Source organism: Etheostoma spectabile, chromosome 1 (genome assembly GCF_008692095.1).
Source record: "Etheostoma spectabile isolate EspeVRDwgs_2016 chromosome 1, UIUC_Espe_1.0, whole genome shotgun sequence".
In the NCBI taxonomy this organism is placed as follows: domain Eukaryota; kingdom Metazoa; phylum Chordata; class Actinopteri; order Perciformes; family Percidae; genus Etheostoma; species Etheostoma spectabile.
In genome coordinates, this window is record NC_045733.1 from 8514104 (window position 1) to 8532726 (window position 18623).

Here is an 18623-nt window from a genome sequence, read left to right on the forward strand (position 1 = left end):
GCCCTGAGTCATGAATTGTTCCCTGCGATAATGTTTCATCATCGTGAAAAACAACCTCTGCTTAATTGGAGAGTATTAGAGGAGTGTTGTGCACTGCTCATCTAAGGGGTCTTGTGACTGAGGGGCCATGTGTCCTCCGGTATCCCATTTCTCCTTTCATCATAAAAAGGTTCTGACTGACTTTCACCCGCTGTATCTGCTCTAACACACTGTTTACTTTTTTATAGACAATGGTGATAAGTAAGTCCACACCATCTCCCCAACCCGCCCCCTTGTGTGTCTCACTGAGGTCTTGCACCTTCGTGTTTTGATAACAGCAGGAAAATATTACACTTTTTTTCCTTCACGTGTTATCAGCAGACAAAAGGAGAGAAAAGCTAATAAATTATTAAACACAAAAAGACAGTTTTTAAAAAAGGGATGGGAGCGCAGGCGATGATAGATAAAGGGCTTTACCTTTCCTTTCCACTGAACTCAATGCAGAGTATGCATATGCACAAATAACGATAATGCAAAAAGAGAAACAATAATCAGAAATACAAAATATGTTCATTCATTTAAGTAAAGGCATATTTAAGTAGTTACTGTATCTCTAAAGGGGAAGTAGCTAAAGAAAATAGGTGGAGGGCTTTAAACCGCATGTGTGTGTGTGTGTATGTGTGTGCGAGAGAGAAAGTCAGAGTGAGAGAGAAAATCATCTGTGTGTTTCCCTTCAGGGGTTCCTCCTGTTCTAACAGGTATCGTGGCAGGGTTCCTCTGGGTTCTTCACCTGCCATAATGAGATATTACTACCTGACAGCTCCCAGCTGGAGGAGCATTGACACGGAATCCACCGTTTAGCACAATTAAATTATCACCCTCCATTGTGATTGTGCCATGCTGTGCAGCAGCCAGGTTTTTGGATACATAATCAACTTGTAACATGGGCTGTACACTGTACACAGTAAGCTTCTTTTTACACACACACACACACACACACACACACACACACACACACAGACAAAACACAGATTGCACACTCATACATGTTTGTCTTTTGTATTATTCCTACATATTTAAAAACATGTAAATCAGAAAAAGAGATTGCCTTTTTTTTACAAGTCACTTTGTGTCAGTAATACACAAATGAAATCAAATCTCTTAAACTTCAGCAGACAAAGTAGTTACAGATAATGATATTTAAATGAAGTAAACGGTTGGGAAAATACAGATTTTCCAACAACCCACTGTACAGGGACTGGAGAGTTGTCTAAATGAATTTGTTTAAATTGTTCCTCTATTATTGTTGACCTTTCCTTGCAAAAAGTCAACTCAATTACGATAGCACTTCATCCTCACTTCACACTCTCTCCAGATGCCTTCTCTATTAGAAACTGCCACAGTTACCACAGCTAAAATCCACATTCAAATGATAGCCACCCAGAGCAAATTAAGCAAGCCACCTGAACTGCACACTTTACATATTGAGCAGAGCATTGATAATTACTTTGCAGGGTAAATTATTTGCAATAATATGCTGCTAGAGGAACTGCCTTGTATCCAAATTTAAACACTTGTGCAGCTGCCATGACAGCATGGTTGGTGTCCTTGCCCCCCACCCAAGGCAAAGGCAGATGCAGGTGTGAGAGTGCTTAAGTGTCCCTGTCTGTCTACTCAGGAAGGGTCGATGAGCACTCACACACTCCCTGGTTGCTCCCTCCTCCTCTACCTCCTCCTTCTTCTTCGGTCCCCTGTGCCTTTGGCCCTTTTCCTGATCCCAGGACACAAGCTCAGAGCTGGATGGCATAACAGCCTCTCAGTTCCCCAGGACACACACACAAGTCCACTCATGCGTATGCTTTCACAAATGAAGGATGGCCGTCCAAAAAAAAAATTCACTGCTGGCCTTTTTTTTCCTTGACTCACATCATTCTTTAACAGAAATGATCCACTAGAAGAGGAGTATACTGGATGTTGTGAGTCAAATACACACCAGAAGACACTAACAGTAGCAAGACAACAACTACAGCAGTCTCACCACACCAAGTGTTTTCCTAAAAAAAAATACTAAGACAAGAAAAGCTTATTGATGTTTTGCCTCTCTTTCATTTACTTTCTCTTTTTCTGTGGGCCTGCTGGGGGATGGAGTTCCCAAAGAGCCTTCTGTTGCTGCTGCTGCACTTAAGCAAACCTCACAGCGAGTCAAGCCATCAACCAACACAACCCTATTTGCTGAGCAACAGTGGAGCTTTGTGGCTTGCCTCATAGTTGACAGTAAGTTATGAGCCCTTTGTGAGCAGGAGAAGGAAAACAGAGATCGGAATTTGGCAGGAACATAATAATACAGAATTCTCCTGTTCATGGAACCTGAAATTTTCATGGAAACAATCGAGCATTGTTGAAGGAGAGAAAAGCAACGGTGACAGATGAAATATAGAGTGGGGCCCCCTTTTTGTTAAACAGTAAACAAAGCGCTATTCAGGCAAAGTCCATTCTGTCTTTTATAAAAAAGATAACTTCTTCTGTGCACTGGAGAGTTTGAACCAAATAGCTGCACTTCAACAAATCGAGTGTAACATCTCTCACAGTTGCCAGAAAAGTGAGTTGAGGAGCTGCCTGGGGGGTGCCAAACAACAGTAAAGGGACGCACCACAAGTTATCCAAAGAGATGCACAATAAGTCTCTAGGGAGCATAGTAATCTCAAAAGGAAAGGGAAGTTAAAAAGAAGAAAGTAAGGCATTTGAGTAAAAAAAAATAGACTTTTGGCCAAATACTCAAGAACAATAGCTAATTATGAAGGAGACATTTTTCAGGGAGCAGTAAAAGCATGGGCACTGGTGACTGTGAATGGCTTATGAAAGCAGGAGGGGGGTTTATTGTACTGTATGGCAGGAGAACTATGGGCCTCAGTCTTTGGTGTTGCCACCATGAGGTCATCATTGGCAACGTTACTGCCCAGCAGGGCTGGGATACAGTACAACAAACGTTGGTTTGGACATTTGGAATGTCAGCACACAATAGCCCACTTTCTCCGTCAATATCCATGTACCTTTCTTTTTTCATATGTAGAATGCTTCACAACTCCTTGTCACCAAATTGGCAAATTTAAAATGTCTATAGAAGAAAAGAAATTTTGTTCCCCTTTATTGTCATCTCATATAACGATTTTTGTACTTAGGGGAACAAATTAGAAAATTACCTTCAACACTGTTGTAATTAAGCCGCTCTAATCTTATTCTACGAGCTGGGAGGACAACAGCTTATTAGCTACAGTTAGACCCACCTCTTAATTCTTTAGGTTTTTTCTTCCTTTTCTGCTATTTTTTTCGTTCTTTTTCTGAATAAATTAATGGTTTTCATTGAGCACTCTCACACAAGGGAAGGCACACAAATGCGTCTCCCCTTGTGACAACTAGACTTCTTTTTGCTCTTTGTCTTTGAGCTCTTGTGTGTGTTTTTTTAAGGACTGTGAGAATAAGGGCTGGGATAGATTCGGGTAGGGGAGAGAGTAGCCACATTTCATGTGACACGTCAATTGGAAAATCAAAACAGGGGTAGTTCATTTGCTCCACCCAGATGAGGCCATCTAGCATAGCCATGATGAATAGGGGTCAGACAAGCCACACCTCAAAGATTTATGATTAAGGCTTATTATGTTGGGAAACTGACATTGATTGCTGATTTAAACCACTGAAACCAATTAATTTGCCAGTGCTGAATAGAAAGCATGGTCAACAGTGTGTGTCATTCTGACAGGTTGGACAGGAAGAAGCCAAGCAACGGTGAAGGTCTAAATGAATGGCCGGCACCCAGCCCTGTTTGGAGGTGGTTAAAAGTTACCATGAGTGATTGACGGCTGATACAAAAAAAGAGAGACTGGATGAAAATGAGATCTGAAGAGCAAAACCAGAAACCCCAGCCACTGATCTGAGTAATTGACCAAAAATGTGGTTCACAGAAGACGTGTACAAGCTGCTGTTTTTGCAATGCTAAGATGGTTTCATTCATGGGCCGGCACCGGGAAAACCGGAGTAAATGAATGTGAAACATAGCCCTAATAAAATCAGAGAGCTGACAGACATGGTTGAACAAAAAATGTGCTGTATTTCCACTCTGGGGAAGTGGGCACTGTAGTGGATTAGATGCTGACTAAAACTCAAAATGCCTCAGCAGTCCAAACTGCTAACCATGTGTCGACCCATACTGTGCTTCTACTCTTCTCTGCGTTGGTCCAGAGCAATGCAGAGAAGAGTAGAAGCGAAGTGATATACAGTACCTACTGACTTACTTAAGCCTGTTACTCCGAGAAGGAGCATAGACCACTGACAATATTTCTCCACCTCGTCCTGTTCTGTGCCGCTTCTCCAGATCTTGCCATCTATAGCCAGCTCTTTCCATCCTCCAGGTGTTTCTTGGTCTCCCTCTACCACGTCTGCCCTATGGGTTCCACTGCAGAGCTTGGCATTTGATGGAATTCTTCAGTTTCCGCAATGTGTGCTTAATTCATCCCCATTTTTGTTTCTTTATTTCCACTTCTATTGCAGGCTGCTTTGCTCTTTCCCCACAGCTTTTCGTTCTTTATTTTTATCAGGCCATCTGATCTTAAAAATACGTCTGAGGCAGTGGTTGGTGAAGACTTGTAGTGATATACCTACCACAATATATTATCCAAGTAATTTTTGTGCTGTGTTTACAACAAATGCCACATTGCACTTGGTTGCATGTTATTTCTTCCGGTTGTTGGGGGAGGCTTGTGTTTGCTAATACCTTTTTCCTCTGTGTTGGTTTCTCCTTTATTCTTTTGCTGGCTCACTCAGAGGACACATGGATCATGACAGTGCTTCAAAATGAAATCATTAACTAAATTGCTTTCTTAAAAAGCCACAAGTGTGCGGCAGGATTTGTGTGTGTGTTTGGCTGTGGGCCATGGGCCTCTGGTTCCCAGGCAGCCTCTGCCCCGGCTCTGTTGTGGTTCCCTGCCACCACACTCATTATGCTCAGCATAGCACGGCGCAGGGCTGCGGCTCGCCTTGCCTTACTCACTGGGATAGTAGGAAATAATCTGGTAATCTCAAACTACTCCTACATTTCAACTGAGGCCCCATTCACACAAAGAGACCCTTTGTCTTGAAACATTTATGACCACCCTTTGAATTTCAACCAGGGAATCAATCAAAAACACATTAAACAAATATGGTTTTATATTTAAAGTTAAAATCTTAAAAGTGAATTTTCTGAAGAGCTGACCTACAATTTTATACTCCCATGGTATCAAACAACTATTCCTGCATTGCTTTTTTAAAATGCTAACCAATTAAAATATTGGGGACAATATCGGCGTAAAATATCTATGAACATGAATTTTAAGCTGAATACAAAATAAATATATAATGTGAAATTACCACACAGATAAATGCACAAAGACAAAAACAACTTTCTGGAAACTTTACCAATCTGCCTGAGGTAGATTTCAATAAACAAAGCAAACATAATGGAAAGCAAATAGGGAGTGAAGGCCAGACAAATATTTGATAAGAAGATAGTGACTTTAACTGGACTGTATAACACACACACACACACACACACACACACACACACACACACACACACACACACACACACACACACACCTAACCCTGACTGTCTATCTGCTGTCCACTGAGCTGAAGGTAGCAGCTGTGTATTTCACAGCCTGTAGAGTGTGTAACCAATCTGCAAACAATAGTTGGACTTGACAAAGGTCGTTGCCCTTGCATCACACTCTTTACAGTAAAGGGCAGTCTAATCCTATTGGCCACTTAAGTAAACCATGCCCTTTAGTTTTTTTTTTCTTTTCTACTGACCACCGAACAGGCATTTACATTGAACACAACCTCAGTCCATACATTGTGTATTTTCTGTCATAGTGTACACCCATTAGTTGGCCACTATAATGCTATTTGAGCTCCTATGTAAGCCCCTTAACAAAAGTTTAAATCACCTTTTTGACCTCCTGTTAAGCCAACAGTGGGTATAAACATGTTCAATCCTATTAACGTAATAATATACATGGGACTGGGTAAAGTGCCACAGTGCCATGTGTTTAAATCCTGCTCCGAGTCTTAATTACAACAGTCAGCCATCCAGCACTAGCCATGCTCTTAATACCGTCCACTGTGACCACAGGATGTGAAGATTTGAAGATTTTCAAATCAGATTAGTGCCTTTGTTTTGATATTGTTTAAAGCTGATTTATAGATTATGTTCAATGGCTTCAAACACATTTAAAAAGGGAATCATTACAATTACAATCATGTACTTCTTATGATATAATAAAATATTGTGTGGAAAATGTATGCCTACATTAACAATGTGGAGAAGATGTTCACTCTCTACTCCAAGCTTACCAACAAGTGGTGTCAGGTGTTAGTAGCCAAGGTGAACGGATGCCATCATTACAAAGAAAAAAACTTCTTCAGATGCAAAAAGGGCAGGGGAAAAGGCAAAATAAAAATAAAAAAACATGTTTGGTTGACCATCATCAGCAGAACTTACAGGACATGCAATTCTACAGACTTAAATAGACTACCAGTCCAACAGCAATGGCCAATCAGAAGACAGGTGGTAAGAGACAGAAGGTGTTTTGCATGTATTAATCAACTAGTTGGTTATGGTCAAAAAGGCCCCAATAGTACCTCAATGAATGCTCTAATGCACACATGTATGCAACTATGCATCAGCATATGTAAATGTATAATTTGTATGCTGTTCATATACAGTATATGTGCAATATATGTATGTATGATACACCTAGAATATTGTAAAATACTGAAAAAGAAATGAAAACAGAGTGAAAAATGTGTGAAAATTTAGCAAATACAAAAACAAATGCAAAATAATGAAATAATGAAAGAAGAGCTTAAGTATCTCTTCTGCTAGGTAAAATGTTGTCCATTTCTACAAATTTATGTTTTTCGGATTTTGATATTTGCATTGTTTCTTGGTTTGAAGCATACTCTTGTGTGTCTTTTGTCCTTTGCTTGCACATCTGCCAGTCTCCACCTTGAGATCACTTCCACTGTATAAACAATGTGTCACCATATTCCACAAATTAAACATACAAATAGCAACCTCTCTTCATCAATTAAATTGGTCACAATCAAATTAATCTACATTTGATTTGCTTATTTTATGTCTGTCTGATTGTGTTGGGCAGAGTTTGTGCAGTCTATAAACCCTTCTCTCTGGTGTCAGCAGGGCAGCCGTCCAGCATCAGCCTGGCATATCAGCTATAAATGGCAGCTACATCACTACAGCTCGGGCTAAAAATACAGGTCCCTCTTTCTTCCGTTTCCCTGTATTCTCAATTGTGTGCGAAACCTTAGCTGAAAAACCTTGTAAGAACAGCTTTATGTGGAAAAGATTGTATTGGTTTTTGGACCTGTTGAAGAGCAAGTAATACATCCCCAGTATTTTGACAGAAAAATGCAAAAGATTTTAGACCCTTTGCTCTTCGCGTATAAGCCTGGTTTTTAGAAAGTTCTCTAAAAGCTATCAAAACTTTAAAATTCCCCACCACCTTCTCCTATGGGTGTGCCTGTGAAGTGCTTCACTCTCCTCTCTTGAAAAGCTCTTAGGGATTGCATCATGGGATGGGGTGTAAAATGATGCTAGCAACATACTGTAACATGAGGGAAATACCTCATGTTGGTTGATTCATAAACACCTTGTGCACTGGCTGGCTGGCCTCTCAGACTGGTCTGTGATGTGCTGGTTGGTAGAGTTGACTGTGCTTAGTGCCAAGTCCCTACACTGGCCTGAATGCAGTTTAGCTACACACACACACACAGACACACACACGCACAGTCATGCAGATAATAGCGTGGCTCTGTTTTAATTGAGTCTCAGTCTTTGTGGTGTCTGTTATCTCTGACTAATAGCATACATTGCCCCTCTCTCATTATCAGAGTGGGTCTTTATCAGAGACCCTTGTTTGATACAGTTAGAGTTGATGCATTATGAACCGCACACCAAGAGTCAGCAGTGATCTGCATATTCAATAACTTCCGTAATTATATGCGCAATTCATCAGATGGGATGTGATTGCAGGGGAAGTGGAATAGAGTGGAATAGAGAGGAGCAGAGAGGTCTGATTCATGGAGGTCTTAAGTCTAATCACAAAACTAACATGATAATTGAAATCTAAATTGAAAGACTTAGCTCTCAGGGAGAGTATGTCAGACATGGAGTGTATAGGCGTTAGTAAGAGTGAAAGAGTGGCAGGAAAAATAAGATTTAGACTGTGCATGTAGTGCACAAGCCACTAAAAAAAACACATGGAAAAATAGGAGTGCTTCACCAACACAATCTCCAAAAAATGACTCTGTAATCCAGTTATGAGGTTAAACTTGCTGGAAGTGAGAGAGGTTTGAAGAGACTGCTGGGGGGCTGTGTGAAACATTTATACAAATTATGAAATTTAAACAAATGTCACTTTATGCTCACATCCAAATATCCTCATATAACTTACCCCATAGTTTCCATTTATTGATCACTGGTTATTTCAGTTGTGTTGTCATTACTGTAAAGTTATGTAGCATAAACGCTTACTTGCAGTTACTTTCAATTAGCAATTTGATTAGTAACTGTCCTATCTTATTCTGCAAACAATATGATCTTAACGACAAGTCTTTTTTTCTTTCTTCTTTTCTTAGTGTCACCTTTTACTAACAAGTAAGGGCAAGTTTGAAACATCCAGGGAAATATATCTATCTTGTTTTCCTCAACACACTCGTGGCCTGGTCTGGGAGAGAGCGGCAGAGGGCAGTTCAATAATGGCTCAATATTCCACACTGTCACCATTATCCCTCTTTGCTTGAGTAGGCCGTGCTACATGGCCTTTGAATTCCTGTTTTCAAGAAGTGAATTAATTAATTGCTTAACAACAATTGTGTAAAAGGGAAAATGTGCGGCACTACATTGAATGGTCCTCAGCTTAAACGAGAGTGTCTGATCACTTTAGCTGTTCCTTTATACTTTTACCCTGCAATATTTTGCTACATTACAGCAAATGCATATACAGTCTTATTTTCCCAAACACCTCATGCAGAGTTATACATAATCGTATAATTTTCTTTTCAGATGCATCTAATCAGAGAAAATATTGTGACGGGATGTTGCATTACATGTCCTCCATTACACCTCAAAGGCTCTGCTGTCTTCGCACTTATGATTTACTCATTGTGAACGCAACCCAAAAGAAGGACTGCAGGAAAGTCCTCTGTCCTATTCTCATTTCCTCCCCCTTTTTTTGCCATCCCTCCCGACCACAGGATTCATATTCATCCCTCAATAACGTTTAATTAGTAATGCCAAATTCGTTAACCTGTACTGCTGTTATGCTGGCCTCAGCCATAAATTAGCTTAATGCAAGCAGACGTATTGCAGCAGTAATAAGGGACATAAAACTCAAAGAGAAAATACTGTTCCTCCAAAGAGAAAATAGTGTTCCTCCATAGTCATGGAGTCATAGTCATTATAATTCAGCAGTGTTAGAGCGGGAGCATTCCTTTTCAGAGTAGAAGCTCTTAACTATAAGCCCATCAAACACTTTTATTTAGAAATGCATATGAAATGTTTGATGCTGGTTGAAATAAAGAGATTATAGAAATACATTACCATATTTTCATCACCTTCTCACCTCAAGATTTTTAATGCTTTAAATAAAATACATATAGTATTATTGAGTATTTAATGATATTTGAAAAGAAGCTAAAACATAAATGCTGTTATGCAATGGTTAGTGCAAGTCGAATGCATTGGTTATACAATATATTAAGATATGTATTGTATATATTACAATATTATATATATATATATGTTTTTTAGGTTCATGGAAGAGTTCATTTTCCAACCCAGCTGTGGTGTCAGAAGTCAATGCAGACTTGGTTGTATCAGTAAAAAGAGATGCAAGAGACAATTTTAACAGCTTCTGACAGCTCTGTCTAATTGGCCCAACTCTTTGGCATCTAGTTTGTGTTTATTTAATCAGCTGAGGGAAGTGTACATTTTAGCTGTGGGGCAGCCTACCCAGTTTATCACAAGTAGACATTTTACTAGCAGGCTTTTCTGTCAATCTTGTTTCCTTTTAAAATCTTTAAAAAATTAACAAACTTGAGGTTTTGTTTCTCGGGCAGACAAACAGATTCAAGAAACAACCCACTATTTTAAAACCTGGGACAACCTTTACTGTCCTAGGATTACACATTGACCTTTCTGCTCCTCTATCCCCCAGTGATCTCTCCTAACATCTCGCACCAAAGAGCCTATTAGGCCTGGATCCCACTTTGTTGTTTAAAAGGGTCTTGTCCTTTCAGAACACTCACTTCCTCGCTTTCTGTTTTTTCAAGCATAGGTGGTGAAGGAACACAAGTTCATTGTTCCCTCGCAGATGGAAGTTGGAGTTACCAGGGTAACACAGCTCTAATCCTCCTTTTTGTTACCATTTTTTTTTTTATATTAACAGCCTATCGAGTGCTACCTTTTAAGTCACAGGCAAGAGCGCTCGCTCACTTTTAATTAGCTATGATTCTGTTTGCCAGGAGACAGCATGATGAGCTAATCGAAATTTACGAAATAATGACGCACTGCAAGCAGCTACTTCTTTCTCCTCAGGCCTGCTCCAAGAATAACAATAATGAGGCCATTATCGAGGATTGCACTTTAAAACGCTGCTCTGCCACCAAAACAGAGGACGTAATTGTTCTGGTGTTTTCCATACAATCAACAACCCATTGTTGATGACTTGAGAACTAAGGGAGCAAAGAATAGGTGCCATAATGATTGGTCTGTGCTGCCATGAAGATCCTGTACAAAGTGTCCACTGAAGAAGGACCTCGATAGACTACTGATTTGCTTGTAAGGTCTCTGGATGAAGAGAACTGTCTGGCATTGTAAAAAAAAAAAAAGAAAGTCTTTTCTGCTTTTTGTCTGTCTTGCCGCTCAAATAGCCTCCAAGCCGGATTAGAGAAGAACCATTCATATGGTGAACGGCTCATGTGTAGGGGCCACATATTCTGGCGAGAATTGCCATTTATATAACCTCCTGTCATTTCAGAAAACATATACTGTATAAATATATATATGTATATAACTGTTTGCTAGCAGATAATGAAAGTTGTGTTTGTTATCTACAAGATGACTACAAGGTGTCTGCAAGAATAATATACTAACCTTTGACCAGTGGTTCAATATATATATTTAAAAAGTCAATTTAGTTTGCTAGTCATGTATGTCAACTGAGTTTTATTCAACATGTCAAGATGACTCAATTAGATAATTGCATATCTATGCTCCAAAACTCATTGCATTACAAATGCAGCCCATCCATTTAGAAAGTAAAATATCCCAGAGAGAAGATTATGATAAATAGAGGCTGAAACTGAAATATTTTGTCAAAAAAGGTCTACATATAAACTTACTAGATGAGAGCTCAGTGGGTTTGTAGAAACGATGCTGCAAGTCTTAGCTGTACTCCATTGTAAAGGAGTGAGAGAGACAGAGCTCGAGGGCAGGAGGAATGCTAAGTGGGCCCCTTAGCCTAGTCAACCTTCAGTGGGTTTCATTTATCTTCATCTTGTTAGACTAAATTAATTAACAATCTCAATGTTACACACTTTCTCCTTTCATTACATCAAATAATGGCAGAAATGTAGGGGGAGGTTTTACCCACTGGGAGTAGAGACTGAAGACATCTCTCTCTCTCTTTCTCTCTCTCTCTCCACATCTTTCTCTCCACATCTTTATATTCTGTCTCTCTTTCTTCCCCTTTCTCTCTCACTCTCATTTTCTCAGTCTCTTTGACTACACAAACAAAAACCTGTTAAACGCCTTCCATAAACATATAAAAAATTGATCCAAAATGAAACCCATCTTTTCAACAAAGAGAAAAACTGTGAGGCGTACAGTAACACAAGCCCAAATAGTTGTCTATTAAAGACATGTGCACATTGTATACTGTAGTTAAGAGAACTTCTGTGTTAGTTTTAGAAATATTGGGAATTTTATCGTCCTTATGAGACAGTACAAAGGCTTTGACTTGTACGTAAAATATGGAGTTTAGACTTTTCCCCGTCACATCTGAAGAGTTTGATGTATTTTTCACGATGGCCATGTATCAGCACTTTTACAGCTATTAGAACTCACTGTGTGTGTGACTCAAAATAAAACTTGTCTCATTACATTACAAAAAACAAACAAATGAAAGGCCCATGCGGTGTGCTACTGAGATATGACATATAGTATAAAAAGTCGATAACATCTGCACATTGGAGCAGAAATCTATGAGCAGGTTCAGAAAGCCTACCTTTGACCTAATTCAGTTGCTCAGTAAAAGATACTTGGATTCTTCACTAGAGGAATGTCTTAACTGCCACATCCATCCACCCTTGTTTCTATCCTTTTCTCCTTTTTCACCCCCACCCTGCAGCCCACTCCAGGACACAAGTCTTATCCAAGCAAAAGGGTTAACTCTAAGCAAAGCCTGCCTTTAATCTTGGCCTGATTGTTGAGGCCCCCAATCTCCAGCCAGTGTGCGTGATATCTTTCTACTGGCGCTTCTCCTTTAATTAAAACAGACATTGAGAGAAGGTTGTGGATTAGCAATACAATAATGTGTTTACTTAGAATAATCACAGTGTTTCCTCACAGCTATGAGAACAAAAGGAAATAGTTAGAAAAAGCCAAGGTCAAAGGTCATGTTTTTTCTTTTCTTTTCTTTTGTAGATGTGAGAGTGGATGCACAAATATTCCAGGTATGAGATATGTTTCTGTCAGACCTCTTCCAGTGCAACATACAGTAAACAGTATATATTTAGGCCAGTTAGTTATCCACCAAACTGGTTTTAACAGCTGTTAAACACTGCCCTCCACTTTGTACCATTATAAAAAAAAACGGAAATGAGCATAGGCAGTGTGCAAAATGTATGCCTGAATAACTTCTGTCAAACCATAGCAGATTTACAACACCAGATAAATTGGTGCCAAATCATGAAAGATAAAACAGATACTTTACATTTCTGCATTACATATTTTATTTACTGCATCAAACATTAAATATTTCACATATTTATGAATGTATACTACAGTAAATACATGGCTTTTTCAATTTCTTGAATATAGAAAATAAAAATAAACGGTTTCAGTTAACAGTCATAGATGCATATAAAAAAGCCTGTGAGTATAATTTATACCGTATTATTCTGCAAGATTAACTGAGCCATTGGTCACAATTTAGATTCTGTCAGAACTCAGAGCACAACTTGCTTTTTGCTGAAGCTTATAAATGTGGATGATCTCAATCTTATATTAATGATTATGGTTTTACATTATTTAATTCTAAATATAAAAACATACTGTAAATATATGAGAGATTTTCTTATTTAATTTCTTTGACTAGCGAGAGCCATGGTATCAAATTGTCCTTTCTTTTTAAAATGCCCCCAACAGTTCTGAGAGAAAAAAAGCTGTTAATTTAATCAAATAAGTGACCTTTTGAAAAAGAAATCAAAGAGGATTCATTAGCTTTAGTAAAGTTTGGCTGACAGCAGCTTTGAAAGGCAGATGCTGCTGCTGTGGCTTCTAATGAGCCAACCCTAATTAGGGAGCAACACTGGAGCCTGGAGAAGGTGGTTGACTAGGAAAAGAGCCAATGGTAAATACACACTTATTTACTTCCTCTGTGTGTAATGACAGCACAAATTTTTAATTAGAATCACAGGAAGGGTAAAGACAAAAAATGTAAATCTTTATGGTAGGTTGAATACAAACACACTACACAACAGGAAACAACAGTAGATCACAAGACAGATATACCAGCGATTGCCTCACCCCAACATCCCTGATTAGGGTGGTTAGTAAGGGAGGGCAGATGGGGAAAGGGGTCAGACAAAAGCATGCAGTGTATAGACACGGAAAGTCTGATCTGCAGGTCCTTTAAGCTGTGAAAGGGAAACGAAGGAAAGAAAAAGTTCCAGCATGTCTCTTAAGTTGTTGATGTGTGCTTTCAGTCTGACTGGAGGCTATCAGGGTGAGCATGCCAGTCAGCCACACACTACATGAACACAATCATAACACACAACTTGGGTAAATTTGTCAGAATCCTTGTTTGACAATGTTCAAATACACCGACACGTGTGCACATACATACATAAGCACGCACACGCAGTATAGAGTTTAAAGCTAACAATGTGTCATAAAAGCACAACCCCTGTTAGCCCACTACCACCCTGCCCAACCTGTGATCCTAAATTTCAACAACGGAAATGAAACTAACCTCAGTAAAAAGCTGCTACGAAGAAAGCCCTCCATGTCAGCGTGTGGGGTTCTGGCAGGAAAAATCACAAAGAACCATTTTCACTATTAAACAACTGATAATCAAGAAGAAGAAGAAAGAGGGTGAAAGACAGACAGAGAAAAAGAAAAAGAAAGAAAGAAAAACACATAGAGCATACATCTTCCTCCTATAATAAGGCATGTCTTTAATTAAAGCAGAAATATGGCTATGAACCCATCCTCTCTTTTTATGAACTGACATCATTAATTATACCTCTTTGCATCGAGGGAGTGGATTTGCATACAACATCGGTTTGCACTGAGAGCCTGATGATATGTTTGCATCAAATAAACTCTGCCTACTGATCTTAGTCTTTTTCCATGGCTGTGTGCACATATATACATGTACATCCAGCATTGTAACCACAGATCCCAGAGCAGCCCCAGTATGTTCAGAGTAGCTAATGGTGGTCCAGCTGCAGCTCATGTGTGGCGAGGGTGCTGTGGCTTCTGGAAAACCTGGCCACAAGGGACCTAAGCTGGGACTTACAGCGTCAATGAGGCAAAAGGATGTGGTTATGATGTCACCACTTGTAGGGGTCGTTCAGAAGCCTTACCCACAAAATACTGGATACACATTGCTAAAAATTACTTACAACAGGTTTCCATTAAGCTATGTTATTGGTCTGTATAATATACACTTTTATTGGGTTAAGATTGGGTGGAAATTGATTAGGACTTCCATGTGCTTTGTTTTAAGTGGTAAGCAAATCCAGAGAACTGATTTGTGAGTGGAACGTTTGCCAGTGGTTGAAACTCAAATGCCTCTTAGATCTCACAACTATCCTTAAAAAGATACTCAGCCACTGAAATATGGCAATGATATCTTGCAAAATATTTGCAATATTATAACATGTCATTTCATCACTCCACCATCCTTTTATTCAATTTCATAACTTAAGAATTCAAGAGCTTGACAGTCTTCAGATCAAAATTCCTCCTTAACAATAATGGAAAGAAAAATACTCCTATTCTGAACTTTTAACACTCTCACATGCACACTATCACGAATAACACAAAAAAGCAACAACAAATGACATCTCAGCCCGTTAACACCTTAGGTTTGAGTGACATGGGTGTAATTTGGCATTTTGTCCTCTCTCTCTTGTGGCTTATGAGACAAAGCCTCTGAGAGAATGGAAAGAATGAGTCGGGCCCAAGGACACTGTGCCTTTCAGTCTGGCCAGCACTTAGCAAGGCAGTGGATCCACAAGGCCCAGAGGACTCAGCCGAGACTTTTCTCACAATAAGGTGTCTGGGGAGGCGGGAGTGGCATAGCTACGGGCGCTGCAGCTCTGCTCTTTTCTCCACTCAGCTGAGCCCAGCGCACATAATACCATCACCACGCCACAGCACACCAAGCCAGTGACAACGTGAGAAAACAACCGTCAAACAGTGCAGAGCAGATCAAGCGTGTCTCCTCACTTCATTTAGTGCAAAAAGCCCACATACTCTAAAGCAGGCACACACAAACTACAACAATTACCAACCTAAAATGGGAATTCGCTCTGAGCTTACAGTATATGGAAACAAGTTCTAGTACACATTTACATACTACAACCCAGAAATTAGGAAGATGAATAGAAACGATACTGAGTTTGATGCAGAAAAGAGAGATTTGAAGAAAAAAGAGTGCTTTGTTCATCCTGTCAATGGTTATGCAGTGGCAGGATGAACAGAGAACTCTTTTATTATGTGAGTGTGAGTTTATTTAATTTAATGCCCCCTGAATCCTTCAGCAGACCTGCTCAAAGAGTTAAGTAGCAGCAGAGGAAATAAAATTAGGCTTTGCTCAGTTTCTATCTTTATCTTTGGTCTTATTCCATAACGCTTGTTCTCTCACTCTGTGTGCTTGTGTTTCCTCAGCTGTGCCTGCTGTCCACAGCAGTCCCATTGTGGTCAGAAACAACTGAACTTGGAAGCAAAGGTGCGGTTTGGAGAGCAAATGACCAAACACAGGAAAAAGTGACCAAGCCACATTGTATTTGCTCTTCTCAGAAAACAAAAAACAAGAATGTCTTTGAATTGAGGCTAGTCCACAATTCAAGGGCATACTTCTTTGGTTAAGGAGAAGCAGGGAGGATAGACAACACTAAGTTGGCCTGGATTAGTCTGATCAGCACAGCAGCCCTTTCGAAGAATGAGCCTCTGCCAAAATCTGCTTCTGCCTAACCAAGTCTCCCACCATCTGCAACAAATGTGCTCTATTAAAGCAGTACCATATGGACAACAAGCTAGCTATTAACACGGCTTCAGCACATCCCCTTAACCTAGCCCAGATTTCAAACTTCCAGTCAAATTGACTGCTGATTTAATGCACCGCCAGCAGCCATGTGGGTCTTGGCACAAGACGGCACTCTCAGCCTTCAGTCATTAACAGGCTCACGTAGTAAGCAGCGCACAGCGAGACACAGAAGTTAGCTACACAAATCCTACCAGTAACTACATCCCAAGTTACTTGTTATGTCCCTTAACGAAACCCATATGAGAAAACCTAGCCATATCCAAAGAGGAGGATGCAAAGAGCAAGAGTCTGCACTGATTCAGGCAACTCCAACTTTTCTTCAGACAAGGGCTAAAAACACTCTATTGTACAGAGTGGAAACAAGCCTATGAAGCAGATCTACCCACAGAGTGGCACCCTAACTGGTGGCTTATGTCTCAGTTCTTCCACAGTGATGGAGAGTGAATTTGCTTCCTTCTGCATGGATCCAAAATGGCAGTGATTAACCCTGCAGGGTGTGTGTGTGTGTGTGTGGGGGGCCTTTAATCCCTGTGGGCCAGGCGGCCATGTTGACGCCTCTCCCCTCTCTGAGTCATTGGGGGACCCACCCACCGTTGACAAAGCCCTGCTCTCTTCTCCTCGACCATGACGCCACGACTATGAGCCCTCTGCTCTACAACCCAGAGACAACACACACCAAATCAGTTACAGTTCTATGGTTTTAACCCAACTCCAAAGTTCAGTAAATACATTTTGTTTGTTTATCTTTTCTCCTCCTGTCTCAGCTACTTAGATACTGTGCATAATTGGAGTAGAAACGCATTTCTTCTATTAGAAGCCTGAATTTATACATAACTGTTGACTTACAGAGACTAAGTCTTAGTAAAAGTCAGAATACAGTTCTATTTTACATTTAGATTGTAACCATGTTAATTATTAACCAATTTTGTTCATGATAACAATATGTCTGCCTATACAGACCATTATACCAGTCCTGTTCAGACTTTTTTCAATGAACAGACAATTGTGATTTTTTTACAGAGTGAAAATCAATAGCAAGCCTGGTTTGAAATTATAATATTATGATTATCAGAGTTCACCTTCGATCTGCCATGGATTTCATTTATCTTGAAAATAGAAAATAAGATCATTGTTTCACAATGTCTCTGTCAGTAGTGTCCCTATGCAAATTAAAGTGATAAGCTAAAGACTGCCTGTTGACAGTCTAATTAAATAAGTCTTTCAGTGCTCCAAGCAGAGCAGTGGTATGTGTGAAAAGGTACTGTTGGTTTATGAGGAGGGAGATCCAGAGAGGGGAAAAAAAGCTGTCCAAGCAATCCCGACATCCCAGCAGACATCTTTGCGCCAACTCAACACCCAGTCACAGGAAATATGGTGATACCTGGTCCAGCACGTGCCCAAACACACTGACATATTTGGATTTACACCTACTGTACAGTGTCATACACACACACACACACACACATAGACACACCTTATGTTATCTTTACTAGTGTCCCATTGACCCCCTCCCCCATCCCTTAACCTACACACACACACACACACACACACACACACACACACAAACACACACACCTCAGTTAGAGCTGCCAGATGAGTAGTGAATTAATTTGTGTGAGCCACTCCAACATTAGGAAGGTGTGTTGAAAGGTGTCTGCTCATGTTTCAAATTAAACGCGCTGCTGGTCAGCATTAGCACCTCGCCACCCGTCGGCAACTGACACTTAGGGGGTTGGGGGATGGGAGGAAGGAGGGGAGCCCATCCGCCGTTCACACTGGAATAATTAGAACATGTCAGGAAGAATTAATTTCCTCATTTTTCAAAAGGATACACAGAAATTACCATGTTATTATATGACAGGGTCCCTGGGAGGATTGGATTAAATTTGATTTCTTGCGCAGCCCACACAACAAATTAAAGTCATAAATAAGATGGAAAGAAGCAGGGCACAGAGCATATGTTAATGGCAATGAGTGAAGCCAAGGGACCAGAAACAACTATCTTCATTTCATTTTATTTAAATCAGG

At 40.0% G+C, this 18623-nt stretch overlaps 1 protein-coding gene across 7 annotated transcripts in view; it reads right to left on the reverse strand.

Moving 5' to 3' along the window:
• Window positions 1–18623, reverse strand: part of sox6 (SRY-box transcription factor 6) — a 132938-nt gene that overhangs the window by 89541 nt on the left and 24774 nt on the right. For 5 of the 7 annotated variants that reach the window (XM_032522879.1, XM_032522889.1, XM_032522851.1 and 2 more), the window contains one exon: window positions 14292–14342. The exons of 1 other annotated variant lie outside the window; for it this stretch is intronic. In XM_032522879.1, the coding sequence (XP_032378770.1) occupies window positions 14292–14326 (35 nt within the window). In that variant the 5' untranslated portion in view covers window positions 14327–14342. Of the gene's footprint in view, window positions 1–6366; window positions 6425–14291; window positions 14343–18623 lie in introns of those variants that run through there. One more of the 7 variants, XM_032522907.1, reaches the window with a different exon arrangement.